Source organism: Equus przewalskii, chromosome 14 (genome assembly GCF_037783145.1).
Source record: "Equus przewalskii isolate Varuska chromosome 14, EquPr2, whole genome shotgun sequence".
In the NCBI taxonomy this organism is placed as follows: domain Eukaryota; kingdom Metazoa; phylum Chordata; class Mammalia; order Perissodactyla; family Equidae; genus Equus; species Equus przewalskii.
In genome coordinates, this window is record NC_091844.1 from 40,132,998 (window position 1) to 40,155,626 (window position 22,629).

The 22,629-nt window shown below is 42.9% G+C and overlaps 1 protein-coding gene across 15 annotated transcripts in view; it reads left to right on the forward strand.

Moving 5' to 3' along the window:
- BCL11A (BCL11 transcription factor A) overlaps positions 1-18,418 on the forward strand; it is a 98,962-nt gene extending 80,544 nt beyond the window's left edge. For 2 of the 15 annotated variants that reach the window (XM_070573867.1, XM_070573868.1), the window contains exons 3-5: positions 2,802-2,903; positions 8,223-10,117; positions 17,910-18,418. In XM_070573867.1, the coding sequence (XP_070429968.1) occupies positions 2,802-2,903; positions 8,223-10,117; positions 17,910-18,011 (2,099 nt within the window). In that variant the 3' untranslated portion in view covers positions 18,012-18,418. Of the gene's footprint in view, positions 1-2,801; positions 2,904-8,222; positions 13,429-17,909 lie in introns of those variants that run through there. The other 13 variants (XM_008526018.2, XM_070573874.1, XM_070573876.1 and 10 more) reach the window with 8 other exon arrangements.
- Positions 18,419-22,629: the final 4,211 nt, after the last annotated feature.

The following is a 22,629-nucleotide window of genomic DNA, read 5'->3' on the forward strand; positions in this document are numbered from 1 at the left end:
GTGATGGCTTAGAAACATTAAATGTGAGACTTTACCCTGCCTAAACAGTGATGAAATAATTGAAAGCATCATAGCAAGAAGTTAAACACTAGGGAGGCTATTAACAATTTAGCATTTCCAGTTCCTGTGGGAATGTCAGTTCCACTTACCAAGGAGAATGCTGTGGACGCGTTCCGTGGGAGAGGCAGCACAGTCAGCTGGGGTTCCCCGTTGCCTCTGCTTTGACCGACCCTCTTCCTGGAGGAAGAGAAGTGCAAGTATGAGGCTGTCTCACACACACGATGTCGGTGGCTTGTTAGGCTGACAGGAATGCTTTGTTTCTCTTCAGCTGGCTAATTCTCTGGGGGGAAGCAGAGGTAGAGGGTGAAAACAGTGGGGGTGACAGGTGTGGTTTTCCAATTTTGAAACCGAGTCAGTTCATTTGGACCTTGTGAAAGGCCCACTCAACACCTCTGGGCTGGATGCTGCCCCAAGGAGTTGTTAAGAGAGAGAGGTGGTTTCTCCTAATGGGTCAGGAGACCGAGAACCCTCCTCGCTGGTACTTCTCGGGTGGTGAGGACCAGTACGAGAGCAGCAGAGGGGAGGAGAGAGAGGAATATCCCAGGAAAGAGCACTGGACTGGGTGGGAGTCAGGAGACTAATTCTGATCTTTGCTTTGTGGTTAACCATCGGTACAGCTGTGGGCCAGTCACTTAATTTCTCAAGGCCTCAGTTTCCCCGTCTGTAAAATGAAGGCATAGACTTGACGATCTCTTAGCTATTTTACAACTCAAAAAACAAAACCAAAACCAATGCCAGAAACTGGAACTCTCCTTGATGAGCCCTCACTTTGCTACGGGGCCGGGCGCTGTGGAGAGCTGGGCAAGGCTGCTGCCTCTGAAGCTGGGCTTGCAGAGGGCCACTGGGTTTGTGGACAGGTTTGCCAAGCAGAGACGCATGCAAGTTGGCTAGGCATGGATTAGGTGAGCAGTTCTCCCATTTCTTGCTGGAGGTCTTTTGAGGCTCCTCAAAGTCTCTTCCCAGAGTAAGTGGCAGGGAATTTGAAATCAGACTCTCCCGATGTGAGGGTCCAAGTACCTTGTTGCTTTTATGCTGGGGTCACAGAGGCATCTCAGTTGTGTAGTCTCCTAAGAAAAAGATTTCGGTCTTGGTAACAAACAAACTTATTAAATAGCTGAGGCGAGAGCAAGTGCAAAAATGCATTCTCAGATTTCTTGCTGAAAAACACTATGACTGCATCTGTGGTTAATTTTCCCCTATACCCTCCATGCACTTAACCTCAACAGTCAGATGAAGACATACTTGTTTTTTAAGTCCCGTCTTCCTGCTTTTGTTGGTTCATTTTGTAGTTTTTATTTCGTTTTGGGTCAGGGAGGAGGACATGCCTTTTGAGACGGTCTCGGGCTAGGTGGAACCTCCACAGCGGCCTCCCTTTGCAGGCCTGGTAACAACAGATTTCTGCGTCTGCGTAAGAGCTTCCAGGAGCAACACACCATTGTTACCCACCAGGCTCCTCATGAAAGGGAACCTTGTGCCGACTGCCCCGGCTGTTCTTGGCAATGTGATCTATATAAAGGAGAACAGGATGTATTTTACACTTGAGACCTGCTATACTCGAGTATAACAACAACACTTTTAAGTGCTCTTAATATTAAGCCAATGGAAAACATACTCTGTTTACTCACCATCAAAGACTGTTTTTCTTCTCTCTGGCCTCCCCCAATCACCATAAACTCCAAGCCTCTAGAACACACCAAGCTTCTGCTGCCTCATCTGTCCTCCACTGTCAGAAGGTTGAGTCTCCGTGCTTGGTTAGCTCAAGGTGGACTTGGAAAAGCTAGGAACTTACCACATAAACCATATGATCCCCAGGTTGCACAAACCAAATATTTCCTTTCTCACAAAAACCTCAGGGCTAGAAATGCTTGATTTACTGCTAGATTTATGTTTATTATTGTGAGAATTTGTTTTGCCTCACCAGCATGCAACAAAGTCTAGTAGAATGGAGAAGGTGGGCACTTTCTTGGGGTGCTGCTGTTATTGGAATGCTGGTTCTCTCCTTGTCACTTAATGGTAGGATTCCTCACCGGCAAGGTGGGGACTTGACCAAAGTTATTTTAACCTCAGAAGTCTAATCTTTATTCTCCACTGTTTGTGTTGTAAGAAGCCCTGTCTATATGGGGTACCCCACTGATACAATTCTAGAGTGTGGTGCAACCAAGTCCCTGAAATGCCTAAGGTTTCCCTGTTACTGAAGGTACTGTCATAAATACAGCAATGGGCAGAGGGGGCAGTGGGACAGGAAAGCAGAGTGGGACTCTGTTCTAGAAGAAATGATTCACAAACCCACTCATTTCCTATTAGTATGTTCTTTCTTTGCTTGTGCTTGTCTATAAAGTAAAGTAAATGTATGCATGTAAACCAGCCTTGCAGATAAATGCCCTCCTTTTACCAGCCTACCCGCAATGTTGCCAATTTTCCCATTGCTATTTACACATCTCATTATTATAAGACAATAATCAAACAATAACAAACAAGCAAATGAACCAAAGAACCCGCCCTTCCCGTACCTAAAACAAACCCCTTCCCTTTTGTCAAAAAAGACCAAAATTAAAAACAAAACAGAACTGTGGAAAATAACTCACCACTGTTCTTTTGATACAGGCCTTGGGCCTGTTAACTATCTGCAAGGCTGTTGTAATGACGTTCATCTATTTTAATGGAATTGAAATGTGATATCCTGTGGTTTACGATGCACATTGTTTATGGCTTTAGTGCTTATTTTTGGGTTTCTTTCACAGATAAACTTCTGCACTGGAGGGGCCTCTCCTCCCCTCGTTCTGCACACGGAGCTCTAATCCCCACGCCTGGGATGAGTGCAGAATATGCCCCGCAGGGTATTTGTAAGTTGAGCATTATTTCTTCTACAAATGTCCATGTGTATAGAGATGAGAGTTTCTGGAAATTACCCTTACTTTTTAAGTACTGAAAAGAGTTACTTCCAAAATAGATTGGCATCCGCATGTATATTATTCCATTACTCACTTGGCACCAGCTACCCCACTCCACTCAGCCCCCCAGTGACTTTTTCCCCTCCATTTTTTTCTGTCTTTCCTCACTGATGCACGGAGCTGACAGCAGCTTGTCCCTGCGGGTCTCCTCCCCAGGGTCTTGTCTGGCTCCATGGCTGGTGACTGCATACGTCTGTGTGTTCAGGGCCCATTTTATTGCTGGACATTCACTCCCATGGCCTTATTTAGGACTGATTCCATGGCATACAGCTTTAGCAGAGGCCAGAACCAAAACGAGTCAGTTTAGAGTTACTACAGAGTTATGTCTCATGCATGTTATATACGCATTTATGTGTATTTAAACATGGTATATTTTTATATATACATGCTATATTATATATGTGCATACATATATCATGTCTACTTGTTTTTCTCCTAGTTTTAGAGAAAACTGCACAGCATTGTTGCTGAAATTCAAAGATAGCACCATACCATCACCATCACTACCATCACCCAATTCCTTGTTTAAGCCAACTTTTATAGTGGGGAGCTTTATATGACATTTAGATTTGTATGTTTATAAGAATGTTTTTGAAAGATGTTGTTTTAGAAGGTAATACAGTTTGCTTCTCTATGTAGAAATAAATGGTATGAGTCATGCATGGCTAAAAAGTCAGATGGGGGGATGTTGATTCCACCTCAAACACAAAAAAGCAGGTTCCAGAAAAAAAGAAGTGTGACATCTAATTTTTATATAAGGAAAGTATTTTTGTTTTGAAAGTAAATGAAAAATAACCTGCTATGGAAAGAAAGAAGAAAAAGAAAGTGTCATGGAAAGAGAATAATGAAGAGCGAGATGCAGGAGTTGGGGCCACAAAGGGGGCTGGTTTTCAGATGGGAGGTAAATTAGACCTAACCATCTTGTGAATGGTGTCTGCAGGGCAGGGCATGCACCCTGGGGCCAGATTCGAAGCCAGCTGTTTATTTTTGTTAGCTCCTAGGTAATCCTAGGTAACAAAGAGTTATTGTGTGAATTTCACAAACTCTTGGGTCCTCAGGGCTGGGTGGTACAGGGGGTTAAAAGCACCAACTCTGCCCCCACTACCCCTACCAACCCCAAGCTGGGCCTAAGCCTGGGTTAGGTCACAGACTGTAGAGTCCAGGGGATTGGACTCAAGGTTTCGAGTCCCTACTGGCTGACTGGGTGGAGAGAGCTCTCCTCATTTTGCTGGGGGTGCTGGGACCCACACTTGGCTGTGGGAACAGAGTCATCCTTGGAGGGAAGGCAAGGAAGGGAGTGGGGCAGTTGAGAGGAGGTTGGAGTTGAGAGGCCAGGGGCTGCTGGCCTGGCAAACAGTTTAGTTCTTTCTCTTCTGCTTGATCCTCCAGAGGGCAGGGAGTTTGATTTGAGGGGTGGGAAACTAGGAGCCTGATACGGAACCCTGTCTTCTCCCCTGCTTCCCGCAAAGGGAGGGTGCCTAGTTGGTGGTGCCCATACTGGCAGGACCATTTTAGGAGTGACCAGAACAAGGTATGTGGAAACGGGTTGTGGGGTTCCAGAAATCTCTCGAGCAAAGCCTATCCCCACTCCACTCAGCTCCCTTAACCAGCTGTGCTTGGCTTTCAGAGCACTTAGCACTTGGCACTTAGCACTTAGCACTTAGCCTCCCTGCTGGTGGACCACGGTCACAGGCCTTCACATTGCCCTCTCCTGCCTTCCTCTAACCAGGGCCTCCCCTCGGCCTGGGGTAGGGCCTGGATTCTGGATTCCAACCTTCCCCTTGAAGCCCTTCTGGGTGTGTAATGTGGTTAGTCATCATGCTAGGCAACTAATCAAGCCTGGTAGTAATGAAAACTCACATTCATGTTTGACCTGATAGTTTACAGAGGGCTTTTATATACGTCTGTCATTTGAGCCTGACAATTCTTTAAGGTACTCTTTTTATTCTCACATTTTGCAAATAGGAAACCTAAGGCTCAGAGAAATTAAATAACTGCCCCAGAGCCACAAGCTAGCAAACAGTAGAGCCAGGGGTCCAGTGTCACACCGCCTTGTTTTTACAAGCCCTGAGGCCCAGATCATGTGACTTTTAAGTCACGTGATAAACTAGAAATGGAGTCATGTCTCCCCATACAATAAAATGAAGTAAAATGAAAGCTGGTAGATGAGCTAGTAGTTGATTTTAACCGTTTTGATGCGAGTTCCCATGCTTAGGGCCAGGTCCCAGATTACTGCTTTAAATCAAAACAATCCCCGTGAATGCCCAATGAGGCTCTCAAATTGAGAAGTTGATTTTCATCAGAGTAAATGAAGAATATTATTATATTTTACACATCAATAAATCATTGTAGCCCTAATTTTGCCACGCAGGAAATCAATTCTAGTCTTTCTAAACCATCAAAGATGTTATGAACAAAGTAATTTCACAAATTATGGCAAGTAACACATTTATTGATGACTGCAGTTTAGGAATTTAGAATCTGTGAGCACTGTAATATAATATGGTGCACTGGCATGAGCTGAGTGAAATACAGATTATATGGTGAAACTGTAATGCATCATTTGCTATTAGTGGACTGGTAATAATTACCAGTTTCAAAGCGGCTCTTTCCATGTAATCTTTAGTCTCAATCGTAACAGCCCTTCTCATTGACATTATGATTACACTAGCTGCCCTCATGATCTAGAATATCTAGTTGATGGGAATACTAAAATGCAATAGTGAAAACTGTATGTTGTATGCTCATTATAAGATAAAATGCCATTTTCTCTGACCTGCTGTATGAGAGAGAGGGGAGGGTAACAGCACAGTGCTAACATACTGTAGCATGATCACATAACTGGCTCTGAAAGCAGAATTTTAGGAAGCTAAGGGCAGCAAAATAAAATGGACTTTTCTCGTTTAAGCCTTTTTGAAAGGATGCAGACAAGGTCCTTGTTGGAGTGCTATAGAGTTCCACATTTATCAATGGCTGCATTCATGGCACATGCGAAACCAGTATCGTTAATTATGGGTCCAGTCCTGGGTTTCAATAGAATAGTATAAGGTAAAATATGATTTTAAGGCATTTGGAGTGATGAAAGAGTTAAGGGCTTGCTTCAGCTGACAAATCTCCTTTTTACTTACCCAATTCAGATTGTCAGGCTAAATGTATGATAATGACACAGAGTCCTAGAATGGCAAAGGAGAAAGCCACAGAGGGTCACAGTAGTCGGAACCAGATAGTTTTTTTCCTGTCTATTTAGGACCCAAGTCATTGTTCAACAACAACAACAAATTTATGAAAATACTCTCAATGATGCTTTTTATTTCCCTTTGAAGAGAGGAGGCAAACAAAAATAGGCAGATAATGTGATACTAATGTCAGCGTTTTCTTTCAAAATCTTTCTGCCGTTTTTTTCCCCCCTCCACATTAGGCAAATGTTTGAAACCTAATTTTGGTATCTTATCAGCTAATCTTGTTAAAGAGATTTACCCAGGAGTGGGATATATTGAGTGAGATTATAAATGCATTGTAAAGTAAATTACAAGGTCAGGGCGGGGAGTCTATTGTTCAGACCAGCGCTTGAGTGAGGCTGGCTTGCTTTGGAATGCGAGTGTTTGGGGCTCCTGAGAAGACCCTGCCAGCTTTTCTTTCTGACTTGCTAAATGGAGGAATCATAATTGATTAATTCCTCATTCCTTCTCTTTAGCTCCATGGTGAATTTTTTCCTTTTTAAAAGGTTACTGACAAATACTAGCTGTGGCCTTAAGGAACTCCTCTGGGCGCCCCCCCCACCCCAGTTTTAAAAGAAGGGCTAATGTTTGTTTTTCTCATTTGTGTTTTATACAGTGAGTGTCATTTCTGGAATCCCTGAGAAGTTATCTATTTTTCTCATCCTTGTCCTTTGCCCACCAACATTTGTGCCCTTTTTAATGCTGCAGTTGACTGGTAAACTGTTAGTTACTCCCTTGGTGTATATATGTTTTTTAATTTAGCTATCTCCCAAAATGAGTGATTGTGAAGTCAAGCTGGCCCCTCTTTGCCAAAGTGGCATTTACCACTCTCGGGTTCTTTTCAGCGAGAGAGAAATAATGTGACTTAAGCAGGGCCCCTCTCCAGACGGCTTGGCTACTGGCCAGAGAGTTGACTAGCTGAACTGTATCTTTCTGTTTCTTTCTCAACTGGAGCTGAGGCTCAGCCGAGGGCGCAGGATGTTGTATAATTTGGTTCACGTTGTTAGCCTCTCAAAATAATGAGGAGGAGGACAGTGTAGCATTTCTCAGCCTGCTGCCCGTCATGGTGCTGGCTGCTTTAACTGTTCTTAAACTAGGATGCTGTGTCTGCTTAAGTTGGCACCAGCCACTCCTCCTAACTTCTCTAGACTTGCATTTGTTTGACTGGGGGACAACTCCTAAAGATTTGATACGGCCTGTCGGTTAAATCCGAATTCAATTTCTCTTTTGAGATTTTACAACATCTCTTGAGGTAAAAATGAGAGTCCCTGTGGGGTGTTGTGGAACCGGAATTGGGACTCACTGACCCTCACACAGGCTAGGAGGTGAGGACCTTGCTAGTCTGTCTTTCATGGAATTATTTTATGAGTACCTTCTCATTTTTAACAATATCAACAATTAGTGTGTTTCAGGCTAAGATTAAAAGCATCTCTGGGGCCATAGAGAATTGTAATGAGTTGACCTTCTCTTTTTTGATATCTCTATGAAATGATTGCCTGTTTAGAAAGTTCACCTGCCACCCAGGGGGGAAATAGAACGACGGGATTTAGGAAGCAGAAAAGCTTCCCTTAGGTCACCTTGTTCAAGTCCCTCACTTAACAAATGAGGAAATGGAGGCACAGAGATGAAATGGCATGCCCCAAACCATAGCTGGTGAAAGACTGGAAAGTTCAGAAGATGTTTGCTGAGGTTCCCTAGCATGTGGGGATCCTCATCCTCAAGTTTGAATTGGTCTAGATTTTTCTGCTTGGAGACTGGATTTAAAATTCTTAGAACTGAGTTAAATGGCAGGAAGACTGGACAAATACTCATTGGGTACCAACCACCAGAAGTGCCAGGCACCGTGTATGCAACAGGGGATATGTCAGTGAGCGCTTAGGCCTTGGGGTTGAGGGCTGGGGGCAGGGAAGGCTGGAGGTGGAACATAAATAAGCAATTGCTGATGCCCTCCTCGGTGATTAAACATTGATGTTGGTGTTGTATTATTTTGCAGGTAAAGATGAGCCCAGCAGCTACACATGTACAACTTGCAAACAGCCATTCACCAGTGCATGGTTTCTCTTGCAACACGCACAGAACACTCATGGATTAAGAATCTACTTAGAAAGCGAACACGGAAGTCCCCTGACCCCGCGGGTTGGTATCCCTTCAGGACTAGGTGCAGAATGTCCTTCCCAGCCACCTCTCCATGGGATTCATATTGCAGACAATAACCCCTTTAACCTGCTAAGAATACCAGGATCAGTATCGAGAGAGGCTTCCGGTCTGGCAGAAGGGCGCTTTCCACCCACTCCCCCCCTGTTTAGTCCACCACCGAGACATCACTTGGACCCCCACCGCATAGAGCGCCTGGGGGCGGAAGAGATGGCCCTGGCCACCCATCACCCGAGTGCCTTTGACAGGGTGCTGCGGTTGAATCCAATGGCTATGGAGCCTCCCGCCATGGATTTCTCTAGGAGACTTAGAGAGCTGGCAGGGAACACGTCTAGCCCACCGCTGTCCCCAGGCCGGCCCAGCCCTATGCAAAGGTTACTGCAACCATTCCAGCCAGGTAGCAAGCCGCCCTTCCTGGCGACGCCCCCCCTCCCTCCTCTGCAGTCCGCCCCTCCTCCCTCCCAGCCCCCGGTCAAGTCCAAGTCATGCGAGTTCTGCGGCAAGACGTTCAAATTTCAGAGCAACCTGGTGGTGCACCGGCGCAGCCACACGGGCGAGAAGCCCTACAAGTGCAACCTGTGCGACCACGCGTGCACGCAAGCCAGCAAGCTGAAGCGCCACATGAAGACGCACATGCACAAGTCGTCCCCCATGACGGTCAAGTCCGACGACGGCCTCTCCACCGCCAGCTCCCCGGAACCCGGCACCAGCGACCTGGTGGGCAGCGCCAGCAGCGCGCTCAAGTCCGTGGTGGCCAAGTTCAAGAGCGAGAACGACCCCAATCTGATCCCAGAGAACGGGGACGAGGAGGAAGAGGAGGACGACGAGGAAGAGGAAGAAGAGGAGGAAGAGGAGGAGGAGGAGCTGACAGAGAGCGAGAGGGTGGACTACGGCTTCGGGCTGAGCCTGGAGGCGGCGCGCCACCACGAGAACAGCTCGCGGGGCGCGGTGGTGGGCGTGGGCGACGAGGGCCGCGCCCTGCCCGACGTCATGCAGGGCATGGTGCTCAGCTCCATGCAGCACTTCAGCGAGGCCTTCCACCAGGTCCTGGGCGAGAAGCATAAGCGCGGCCACCTGGCCGAGGCCGAGGGCCACAGGGACACTTGCGACGAAGACTCGGTGGCCGGCGAGTCGGACCGCATAGACGATGGCACTGTTAACGGCCGCGGCTGCTCCCCGGGCGAGTCGGCCTCGGGGGGCCTGTCCAAAAAGCTGCTGCTGGGCAGCCCCAGCTCACTGAGCCCCTTCTCCAAGCGCATCAAGCTCGAGAAGGAGTTCGACCTGCCCCCGGCCGCGATGCCCAACACCGAGAACGTGTACTCGCAGTGGCTCGCCGGCTACGCGGCCTCCAGGCAGCTCAAAGATCCCTTCCTTAGCTTCGGAGACTCCAGACAATCGCCTTTCGCCTCCTCGTCGGAGCACTCCTCGGAGAACGGGAGCTTGCGCTTCTCCACGCCGCCCGGGGAGCTGGACGGAGGGATCTCGGGGCGCAGCGGCACGGGAAGTGGAGGGAGCACGCCCCATATTAGTGGTCCGGGCCCGGGCAGGCCCAGCTCAAAAGAGGGCAGACGCAGCGACACTTGTGAGTACTGTGGGAAAGTCTTCAAGAACTGTAGCAATCTCACTGTCCACAGGAGAAGCCACACGGGCGAAAGGCCTTATAAATGCGAGCTGTGCAACTATGCCTGTGCCCAGAGTAGCAAGCTCACCAGGCACATGAAAACGCATGGCCAGGTGGGGAAGGACGTTTACAAATGTGAAATTTGTAAGATGCCTTTTAGCGTGTACAGTACCCTGGAGAAACACATGAAAAAATGGCACAGTGATCGAGTGTTGAATAATGATATAAAAACTGAATAGAGGTATATTAATACCCCTCCCTCACTCCCACCTGACACCTCCTTTTTTTCACCACCCCACCTCCCCATCGCCCTGCAGCCCTACTCCCTGTAGGATTTTTTTCTAGTCCCATGTGATTTAAACAAACAAACAAACAAACAGAAGTAACGGAAGCTAAGAATATGAGAGTGCTTGTCACCAGCACACCTGTTTTTTTTTTCTTTTTCTTTTTTCTTCTTTTTCTTTTTTTCCTTTATGTTCTCACCGTTTGAATGCATGATCTGTATGGGGCAATACTATTGCATTTTACGCAAACTTTGAGCCTTTCTCTTGTGCAATAATTTACATGTTGTGTATGTTTTTTTTTTTTTAAACTTAGACAGCATGTATGGTATGTTATGGCTATTTTAAATTGTCCCCGATTCGTCGCTGAGCAAACATGTTGCTGTTTCCAGTTCCGTTCTGAGAGAAAAAGAGAGAGAGAGAGAAAAAGACCATGCTGCATACATTCTGTAATACATATCATGTACAGTTTTATTTTATAATGTGAGGAGGAAAAACAGTCTTTGGATTAACCCTCTACGGACAGAATAGACAGCACTGAAAGAAAATCTCTATGAGCTCAATGTCTGTCTCTAAAGGGTTAAATTTATCAATTGGAGAGGAAAAAAAAGGCCTTGAATTGACAAATTAACAGAAAAATAAAAACAAGTTTATTCTATCATTTGGTTTTAAAATATGAGTGCCTTGGATCTATTTAAACCACGTTGATGGTTCTTTCTACTTGTTATAAACTTGTAGCTTAATTCAGCATTGGGTAAGGTAATAAACCTTAGGACCTAGCAGATAATTCTATATTGTATTTCTCACAACAATGGCTACCTAAAAATATGACCCATTATGTCCTAGTTAATCATCATTTTCCCTTTAATCTTGTAAGCAAAACTGATTATACCAGTATAAAAGCTATTTTGCTCCTGGTGAGAGCTTAAAAGAAATGGGCTGTTTTGCCCAAAGTTTTATTTTTGTTAAATGATGATTACATCAAATGTGCAACGTGCAAAAGCTCTGGAACGTGATTAAATACATTAGTAAGGAATTCATTTTACGAAGAGACTTGTTTTCAATAATGTCTTTTAAAAAAAATTCTGGCACCGAAAGAAATAGATCCAGATCCACTTGGTTGTCAAATGGACAATCAAACGATAAACTTTAAGACCTCGTAGACCGTATTAAAAAGAGGCTGACAATAAGTTTCGAGAGGGTAACAGAGGAAAAAGATGTGATTTATTAGCACAATGTGGTACTATTTGCCATTTTAAACTAGAACAGGTGTATAAGCTAATATTGATACAATGATGATTAACTATGAATTCTTAAGACTTGCGTTTAAATGTGACATTCTTAAAAAAGAAGAGAAAGAATTTTAAGAGTAGCAGTATATATGTCTGTGCTCCCTAAAAGTTGTACTTCATTTCTTTTCCATACACTGTGTGCTATTTGTGTTAACATGGAAGAGGATTCATTGTTTTAATTTTATTTTTTTAATTTTTTCTTTTTTATTAAGCTAGCATCTGCCCCGGTTGGTGTTCAAATAGCACTTGACTCTGCCTGTAATGTCTGTATCTTTTCTCTAATCAGAGATACAGAGGTTGAGTATAAAATAAACCTGCTCAGATAGGACAATTAAGTGCACTGTACAATTTTCCCAGTTTACAGGTCTATACTTAAGGGAAAAGTTGCAAGAATGCTGAAAAAAAATTGAACACAATCTCATTGATGAGCATTTTTTTAAAAAAAAACTTAAAAAAACTTTGCCAGCCATTTACTTGACTAATGAGCTTACTTATCGGACTCAACATTGCAAGCGCTGTGAATGGAGAACAGAATACACTTAACATAGAAACGAATGATTGCTTTTGCTTCTACAGTGCAAGGATTTTTTTGTACAAAACTTTTTTAAATATAAATGTTAAGAAAAATTTTTTTAAAAAAAACACTTCATTATGTTTAGGGGGGAACTGCATTTTAGGGTTCCATTGTCTTGGTGGTGTTACAAGACTTGTTATCCATTTAAAAATGGTAGTGGAAATTCTATGCCTTGGATACACACCGCTCTTCAGGTTGTAAAAAAACATACATTGGGGAAAGGTTTAAGATTATATAGTACTTAAATATAGGAAAATGCACACTCATGTTGATTCCTATGCTAAAACACATTTATGGTCTTTTTTCTGTATTTCTAGAATGGTATTTGAATTAAATGTTCATCTAGTGTTAGGCACTATAGTATTTATATTGAAGCTTGTATTTTTAACTGTTGCTTGTTCTCTTAAAAGGTATCAATGTACCTTTTTTGGTAGTGGAAAAAAAAAAGACAGGCTGCCACAGTATATTTTTTTAATTTGGCAGGATAATATAGTGCAAATTATTTGTATGCTTCAAAAAAAAAGAGAAACAAAAAAGTGTGACATTGTACAGATGAGAAGCCATATAATGGCGGTTTGGGGGAGCCTGCTAGAATGTCACACGGATGGCTGTCATAGGGGTTGTACATATCCTTTTTTGTTCCTTTTTCCTGCTGCCATACTGTATGCAGTACTGCAAGCTAATAACGTTGGTTTGTTATGTAGTGTGCTTTTTGTCCCCTTCCTTCTATCACCCTACATTCCAGCATCTTACCTTCATATGCAGTAAAAGAAAGAAAAAAAAGGAAAAAAAAAAGAAACAATGTTTTGCAGTTTTTTTCATTGCCAAAAACTAAATGGTGCTTTATATTTAGATTGGAAAGAATTTCATATGCAAAGCATATTAAAGAGAAAGCCCGCTTTAGTCAATACTTTTTTGTAAATGGCAATGCAGAATATTTTGTTATTGGCCTTTTCTATTCCTGTAATGAAAGCTGTTTGTCGTAACTTGAAATTTTATCTTTTACTATGGGAGTCACTATTTATTATTGCTTATGTGCCCTGTTCAAAACAGAGGCACTTAATTTGATCTTTTATTTTTCTTTGTTTTTATTTTTTTTTATTTGGATGACCAAAGGTCATTACAACCTGGCTTTTTATTGTATTTGTTTCTGGTCTTTGTTAAGTTCTATTGGAAAAACCACTGTCTGTGTTTTTTTGGCAGTTGTCTGCATTAACCTGTTCATACACCCATTTTGTCCCTTTATTGAAAAAAATAAAAAAAATTAAAGTACACAATGTAAGCTTCTTGTGTCCTCATTTGACACACTCTGTAAATTACTTTCAAGAAAATAACAGGTTTTAAGAGAAGGCCAGTCAGTCTTTTTCAGGATTATTTCTATGGGCATTTCGATGCGTGTATTATACCCAAAAAGAACATAAAGTACTTACTATATTAAAATAGACATATCTCAAACCATGGAAATAGTTTTTAGACTTTACAGTTCTTGAATAATTTTCAAGAAATCGAAGCTGTTTTCAGTTGATGTTAAAAACTTTCCCTCTATCTCTTAGCAGTAATCCATTCAGATATAAATGAAAAACTTACTGGTAATAACATCTTAAACTTTTATTTCCTTTGGATTTTTTGCTGCTCTTGTTGTCTAAAAGTTCTTTTCTATTCTCCCATCCCTGCCCTCTCTTAGAAATAAGTAAAAAAGGTTTTTTAAAAAGTCAGTTCTTTTGTTTCCACATAAGAGTCTTCCCTCAGCTAAAAATAACCCCGCCCCCCAATCTAAAAATCCAGCAGCGAAGGCATTGGGTGAAAAAGAGAAAAGAAAGGAAGCAGTAACCAGGAATTTTGCCAGATGTGGGCAAATCTGTGGAATCAGCTGCTGATTTCCTGAGATGCATGGTGTCTGCCTTGTAGTTCTGAGATTCTAGGGAGCCCAGGGGGGACAGATCTTTTAGGTGTTTTTAGCAGGTCTTCCTGGCTGATAGCAAATGAGGATGGGAATACCCTTCAGTTATCTTCTGGCCAACGGATTTATGAAAGGAAACGTTGTCTTTGAAAAGTGAGTTAGGTCTATTTTAAAAACTCCTTAGAAATCTGTGTGGTCAGGTTTGCAAATACTGCAGGTTGCAGCATCTATTTGCTTTATTAAAACACATACCTCTGTGGTACTGTATCCCTCTTCCCAGTGTAGATGATGGATACCACATCATTCTGATTTTTGTAAAAACCAAAACAAAAGCCATCCTGTTGTCTTCTTGTGGTAGCATTTTTGTTGCTCAGTTCTTATGCCCTGGTGCCTGTGAGGTGGCCTTTTCATGTAATGCCTTTTATCTGAGGCAAGAATAGTTTTATCTTTCTAAAATATAGAGAAAGGAGGTGTATTTTTTTAAAAGCCCGTTTGGGTGGGAAGCAGAGAGTGGAGGCAGAGAGGAATCCAGTAGGAGGGTTTGGGAGAGCGTTGTACAGGAGCTGGGATAGGGTGGAGGGTGCCTTGCAGAACTTGATAATTTGGCAGTGCCCTGAGAGGAGAGGCATGTGTTTTTGATTAGGTTACTTCACAACTGAATCCAGAATGCTGTTCAAGATAGATAGAAGTATTCCCCAGTGTCATGCCAGTTGTAGACATGGTGACTTCTGCTCCACCGTATTAAATGTCCATAAAGCTGCTGTGTGTCCCTATTACTCTCTTGTTAGGAGCTATGGGTACAACTGTGCAGGTTTTCATTTTAATTTCTCAGTATATGATGCTTTTAGTGTAATTAGGTTTTGCATCCTGACAGACAGAATTAATGGTGGATGCTGTATACTTGTACGTTCAAATTTCTTAAATCAAACGGAGAAGGGGGAGGGGTGTAAACATCTGGTGATAAATCACAGATTATGTTTGATTACATGGCCCCAAAGTTAAGTAAATTTATTGGGAGACAGGTTCTTCAGGATATTTAGTCTCCTGACTTACAGAAGCCCCCTTATAAAATACTACTTCTGAAGTTGAGAGAACAATAGAAACACGAAAACCCAGGCAGCAAGAATATAACTTATAAAGGACATCTTATATCCAGACCCTAAAATTTAAAATCTCAATGTAAAATAACAAAAACATTTATTGTAAAAAACAAAACATTTCTGATGCTAGGATGAATTCATGATAAATTTTTTAAATAAGGAAATAATAAGGACATTAACATTTTTCAGAATCCTCAAGTTTATGTGACACTCCTGATGTGTTGATGCAATGTTCTCTACATGCCTGAACTCGACGCTTAAAATGTTCCTTTTTATTTTCATTTTGAGAACAACTTAATAAACAGGAATACAGCAAATACTGTTTCTCACAGATTTTAACCCAGAAACTCTCCCAGTGCATGTACTACCTCCATCCTGAGACCATTTACTGTCCTCTCTTTGTCCAAGACCTGCAAAAGGGCTGAAATGAACACACTTTAAAGGTTGCTAAGAAGTGAGGGGAACACTTGGTTCTTCATTTGTACCAGCAATGACAGGAAGTGTGAAGTAGTTGAGTTTTTCCCAGGGCATTCTGTGATAGAACTGTTTATTTAAATACCATTTCTGTATATGCAATAAGTACATACTGTATATATTCACAATGCTTGAAGTGAGAATTTGAAAGGAAGTGGTGGTGGGGGTTAGATATCATTTCATTTGGAGAAATAAGGAAATGAGCTGGTTTATTCACAGACACTAAAAGTTTGTTAAAGGTACTGGGATATTTCAGGCCTTCCTGAAAAGGAGTTGAGAAGCCTCAGGCCCCATCCTGTCCTGCTTCAAATACTCTACTCACAGAAAGGGAAGGAGGAAATACGGTGTTTTCTTTTTTAAACCTCTCCCCACCTCCATACACACACACAAACATGATTTCTTATGACTGTGTTGTAATCGTGTGTTCTTCATTATGATTCTGTTACTCCATTGTCCCTGGGCCTGGTGTGTTCAAGAGTGTACCCATCCCATTCTCTTCTTTTCAGACAACTTCCCATTAAAAAAGAAAATGGTGGGGATTTTGCTGGTATGAGGATGGGATTGACAGTGTTCTTTAAACCTGCTTGGAAAAATGTTTTTTTGAAAGACTGTTAACTTTTAAAAGGCATGAGCCGCTTAGCAAATTTTCCTAAGTGTCTTCTAAGGCCCTGCAGCTTTTCCAATTAAGAGTAAATGAACCCATTTCTAGAGCAGTGGACATCAGAACACATAGATGGAATTGGGATTATGTACATTTATGCCAGGGCTGCTCTAGCTACAAATTGTAGCCGTGGCTTGTTGGGTATGCACTTTCGCTTGCTGTCATCTTGTTATCCCATTAGCCGCTGTTTCATTGAGTAAAACACATGGCCAGTGAATCAGCCTTTAGGGGGATGGGCCTGTTTCTCTCTCTCTCTCTATTTCCCAGTGTCATCGATGGTCATGGGACGCGATTAATTCTTCCCTTACAAATGGGAAAGGAGACTAATACAGTTCACATGGGTCATTGTACTCAAGTACCTAAACGTGGCTGAACACAACGCCATTTGGTGGATCCAAATACTGTTTTTCCTTTCTGTAAAGTGGCGAAGACTACTTAAAGGGAGCATATATCAGGTCTTTTACGAGACAGCCGAAAAGGCAAATTAAGCAGCTTTCCCCAAAGACTATCCTCTAAAGCAGGAGCCCCCCAAACCCATAGGGGGCTGTGCTTTTAAATGACCGTGAATGTGGAACATGCCCATGCTGCACTTTGTCTGTTTAGGGCTTTCAATGTTGGTAGCAGGTCTGACAAAGGGGTTGTTGGGGTATCACCTACAGGGGCCTTGATGACAGTGACTTAGGGCTGGACTGGGAATGGGATTCCCCAGAGCCCACCTGGACACAGCAGGCCCCTCAGCCCAGGTCTCCACTGCTCAGGGGGGGAATGCGTGAGAGCAGCTGAGCTCCAGACCCCAGGCCTCCTGCGGCGCCAAGTCAGGGGAGAGGAGGCCCCAGGCCTCTGCTTCAGGTCACCATGGCAACGAGGCTGGAATGCCACAGTGGTAGCACTCTTCCTCGGCACATCCACATCCGGACTCCCAGTTCTGCTGCTTCAAGTCAATGTGCACAGCAAGGGAGGAACCCCGGAGGAAACTAACCACTCCCTTCTTCCCTTCACCATTGCCTTTCCCCCTTACAAAAAAGAAAAAGAGAAAAGAAAACTGCATGTTTGAAAGAAACTACAGGCAGTTTTTGGTGCAATTTGGGAGCAACTGTTTTGGGTTCTGGTTTCTTCTTCAGAGATTTGTTCGCCTCTTGTAAATCGTTGGCTGCTTTGACGTTGAACTTGATGACATTTCATGTTTTCGTTGTGCTGCTTTTACATCAATTTTGATTTTTTGTTTCTTTATAATTTTATTATTATTTTAAGGAAATGTCCCCCTCCCCCCCCTCCCTTGTTCTCCTCAACCAAAGGACTGTCTCCCACTCAGTTTTCTCAGTCATAAGGGAAAGTGTTTCCCTCCAGGTGTGTCCAGACTTTCCTAGGACTATCATATGATTGGGGAGGGGGTCTGAGTCCTCTTGGGGAAAGACGGGAGGGAGGCGTGGGAAAGGCACTCAGAGGTCAGAGATTTTTTGAGGGGAGGGGACTGAGTTTGAAATCATGTTTAAGATGCCAGTGGCTCAACCTGTGCTTGATTTAAGTTGTAATTTTAAAGAGCTAGTTAGAGAACAGAAATCACTGGCCCAAGTCACACCTGTATTTTTTTTCCCCCCTCCTCTGTCTCCAACCTCTTTCTAGGTTCTTCACACACCCCCATTCGGCGTAGTACCCAGAGAGCTCAAGATGTGTGGCAGTTTTCGGATGGAAGCTCGAGAGCCCTTAAGTTCTGAGAAAATTTGAAGCCCCCGGGGGCGGGGGGGACGCGTGCCGCCCAGCCGACATCTGCGTGGTCTGTCATCCTGCTAGTTTGTGATGTTTTCTGACAGTAGCCTCCAAGAAGCCGTTGTGCGAAGACAGAGTCCTGCAGAGTCCTTCCTGCCTGGGCCTGCAGTGCCATTTTATTTATATTTTTTAATAAAAAGTAAAAACAAAAAAACAGACCCACATTGGAACAGTGAATCAGTCCCATACAGAGGGCCCGTGGACCATGGCTGTCCTGAGTGACGTCCTGGCCCTTTTGAAACCAGCCAACCTAATTACCCGTATTGTGGAAATGAGCATGAGTCCCCGACCCCTTGTTTCTATACATTCTATGTTGTCTTTTAAAAAGTGTGCTTAACATTGACACAATAAATGTTGGAGCTTTAGGTGGTGTTTGCTTGTTCTTTAATTATTAATGCTTATAAGACAATGCAGCTGCTTGTGACTTTGTATTCCTGTACCCGTTTCCTGCAGACATCCATCGGGTGGGTAGGAGGAACAGATTTGAGGAATGGGGAGGAGGTGTAGGAGGGGAAATAGGTTACTGCTTATCAGATGGCATAAATTTTCAAGGAGAATCAAAATGCAAAACTTGGGAATAAATCATAGCAATATCATAATTAATGTAGTAGTAGTTATTAATGCTGAAGTGTGGTTTTCCTAACTGTCGGACTTATAATTTGCATACCATTAAATAATGCATAATATGGCACGCTGAATTCTGTTTTTCAAATATATGCTTTTGGTGGTTACCACGCAGGATTTGAATTTGTCTTTTAATTTAGTTCAAGAAAGATAACGTCATTGAGTTAGTGGTAAATCCCAAAGAAGGTGATAAATGTCAGTACTTGTTTATTAAATATTCTAATTTTAGGTTCCCAAACCTTCAGCAAATATATCTTAATGCAGACAAACAAACAAACATAAAACTTCTTTATTACTTATCAGGAAATTTGGGGCAGATTTTACAAGGGGAAAAATCATAGGAGGAAAGAGGCTCTTGTGAGAACACACTATTGTAATCATAGTAAGGCCCCATTCCTTAGAAATTAGTGACACAAATAAGTTAGGATTACAAACAGGTGATAAAAATTCCTTCTGGCCCAGTTAATTTGCAAAGAACTTTTCTCAATTTGGTGCTTTCTATTGCCTGGAGATCCAGAAGAGAACTCGAGACAATATAGCATATTAAAATAGGTTCATAAATAATAGAGCTCAAACACCTGTGTATTGTAGATTTGCATATTGGCTGTGAACGTAAGTGGGGAAAATCTTACCCACTCACCCTCTGGCTAGATTACTTAGCCTAGTGAGAAGATAGCAAAATAATTGGCATCTGGATTCTTTTCTGCTTATTCATCATAAATAACGACTCGTTACAGTAGTGTACGCCTTACACTTTATACGGTGCTTTCATGTACATGATCCCATCTTCACTGGGACAGAGCTCACAGCTTCCAATTTGTGGCTGAAGAGACTGAGGCTCACCAAGGTTAAGGGCTTGCCCGAGGGCATGTCAATGGGAGGGAGAGCAGAGAAGCCAGGTGTTCTGGTGTCTAGTGCAGAACGAATTCCACTGGACTCTCTAACTGATTATAGGGGGTGTCTCTCCCTGTGTTACCACACAAGCCATAAACGTTCATGAACACACACGTATGGCTTACTCACACACATATCAGGAGTGTCCATTGGTAAGGGCATGTACATTTGTCTCTTCCTACCAACAGTTGTGTGCACTGCAGGAGGATGCTTGGAGCAGGGGTCCCTCCTTGCTATCTCCTTCCCCCAGTGACTTTTCCATGATAAATGAACAACCCTGATGAGTTTTTGAGAGTTCCTTTCACTCAGATGAGATGGGACTTCTAGCCAAGTGTTACTTCGTGGAGAAACACTCTCCCTGCCCCGTGCTCTGTGTCTGTGTTGTTGAAACTTAAGACCATTAGGGATTCTGTGACAATATCTTCCCAGAACGGGCTAAGCTCCTTGCTGATACCTAGAGAAAGTGACACCACTTCAAAAGGGAGACCCAACTGAAACAGAACAAACAAGGTTCTTTTGGACAACTTCAGCCTTGGTAACTGCAGTTGGTGTTCACTACACTTTCATTTCTGGGCTGTGTTTCTACCTCCACTTCATTTCTTCTCAATCAGTTTGTAAATAAATGGATATCTCCAGAAGTGGGATTTTTTTTGGGGGGAGGGGGACGTGGGTAAAGGATATCTTTTGGTTTTCCCCCTTTTGGAGAAGAAATTTCCTTCATTAAAAAAAAAAAGACCTTCTCTTCACCTGTATCTTTTTGAGTTGAAGGAAATAAGAATGCATTTATGAAATTCATTATGAAATGATAGTGTTATGCTAGGCTAGAACTTTTGAAAACCCACACGGGATTGATGATTTGCCAAGACATCTCTCTGTGCGATATACCAAGGTCATGGTTATCCATGAACAGTGGAAGTGGCAGAAGGGACTGACAAGTCTGGTTGGAGTCCTCACTGTACCCTCTCCTGAGAGGGGAACTTCAAATTGCAGAGACTAACTGGTTGCCCAGCATGCACTGAGCGTGGATTAGAGGACACTTCCCTGGTGTTCGGGAGGGTGGGGACCAAACTTGGGATGTTGTTCTTACCCTCCCAAGCCTGTCTACATACATTAATTTTGTGGTCTGTCCAAATTGTCACACCATACAAAAAAGTCTGTTAGACTTCTGGGTCCATGATGGCAGGGACCCAGTAGCTCCCGCAGCACCTAGCACCCAGCCTTTTGAATATGGGCAGTGCTGGAGAAACGATCGTATCAAAATCTGGTGGTAGTTTAAAGAAAAATATTAGGCAAGGAGAGAAAACTTGGACTCTACTGAGGTCTAACGGAGTGCCCCAACCTTGGCAGAATATTTCCTGGGCACTCTTGCTTGGAGTTTTCAAGGACATTTGTCTTAGAGCCCAGCCTTTCAAGTAGTGAGAAATAGCTTGCAAGTTTCCTGTGCATTGACATGATTATTTTTTTGAGGGATAGATAGGTTAATGTAGAAGAAGATGACTGTTAATATTAACATATTTTTTTCTCAGAGTTAATGTTTATTCCTATCAAGAATTCTTATTTTATAAATCTGTGTCCCCAGAAAGCAGTGGTAGAGAAGATCAGAACTGAAGTATTCTGTAGACTGTTGTTTCTCCTCTTACATGCCACGTAGGTTTGGCTCCTTTTTGGGTATAGTGTGAGAAAAACAGATTTGAGAGATTTACATATTAGCTGTGAAGTCAACGTGAAGTTCAATGGGAAGTTCAGAAATAGCAAATATTGCAAGCACACCTTCCTTCTTCAAGGATTCGTCCTGAGTTCTTACCCAACAGGGAAACAATAAAGTTACGTCTCTTTTCTCTGACTCCCCACTAGAGACAACACTCTTCAGTTTTCACTCCTCCAGGTTACATTTAGCCAGAGAACTTCTCATTTCCAGCGAAATCCAGAAGCAGTAATTATTTTCCTTCCTATCAGTGTAAATTAAGATAAATTAAGATAACTTATTGTTAAATCACATAGCCTTTTCCCTTGCTTTATATTTTAAAAAATGCTCCTAGGAAATACTTAAAAGTTTATAGAGCACTTGTATAGACATGACAGAATCAATTTTCTTAGTGATTCTAAAAATTAGGAGAAGAAGAGACTAAAGCTGAAAGGAACGACAACAACCTCTCATTGAATGGATCGGGGCAACAGAGGCCCAAAGATGAAGCGAAGCAGAGCTTGAGAAAAAAGTTAGAGTCAAGCTTGAAACCACACAGTTAGTGGCTGAGCCACAATTGGAACCCAAACCTCCAGCTCCTGTGCAAAAGAATTCAAATGGCAGATCTCTCCCTTGTGAGCTAATAAATTCAGAAACAAGGAATGGCGGAAAAGTGTGCACGGCAGAAGGATTTAAGAATGAAATCAAAACCTTGTTTTGGTGCCAGTCCTAGTGGGGAGCATGTGAGCGTGTGCCCCGTTTCAAGGGTTTCTAAGCAGAGTCCCGATGACAGAGAACATTTAGGCACTACCTGGAAGGACTCTTCTTTATCCCACCCTCTGCTGGTAGAAATAAACTTAGGGACCAAGAATTGCTGGGAGACAGCTTTTAAAGTTAAAAGGGCATAAAAAAGAGCTACTCATCAAACCAAATTCATCTCAAATGACTTAAATAGATCTCACAATCTGTTCCATTCTCTAGACAGGATTTAAGAGAAACACCCACTTAATTTGAATTTCGAGGCTGCATCATATCCTGTTAGCCAAATAGCCAATAGCATGACCTGAATCTTGTTACTGGGGTTATTTAATTTTGAGGTCAAAGGTGGTGAAATAGCAACGAGAGAAAGGGAGAATTGATTGAAATGATACACAACTCTGGGTTGTGAGGATCATTCCACTTAATATGCTATTTAGGCTGCACGTTCTTTTTCTGTGCGAGATGAAATCGTGCTCATTTTCCCTTTTGATCAGGGTGCCTGGCTCTGTTTAGAGATGCACAAGTTCTGCCTCACCCCTTATTAGAGCTGGTGTGTTCAGCACTTCTGCTGCCGTTTCTTTTCCTGCCAGCCACTCTTTGATTCACACTTACTTC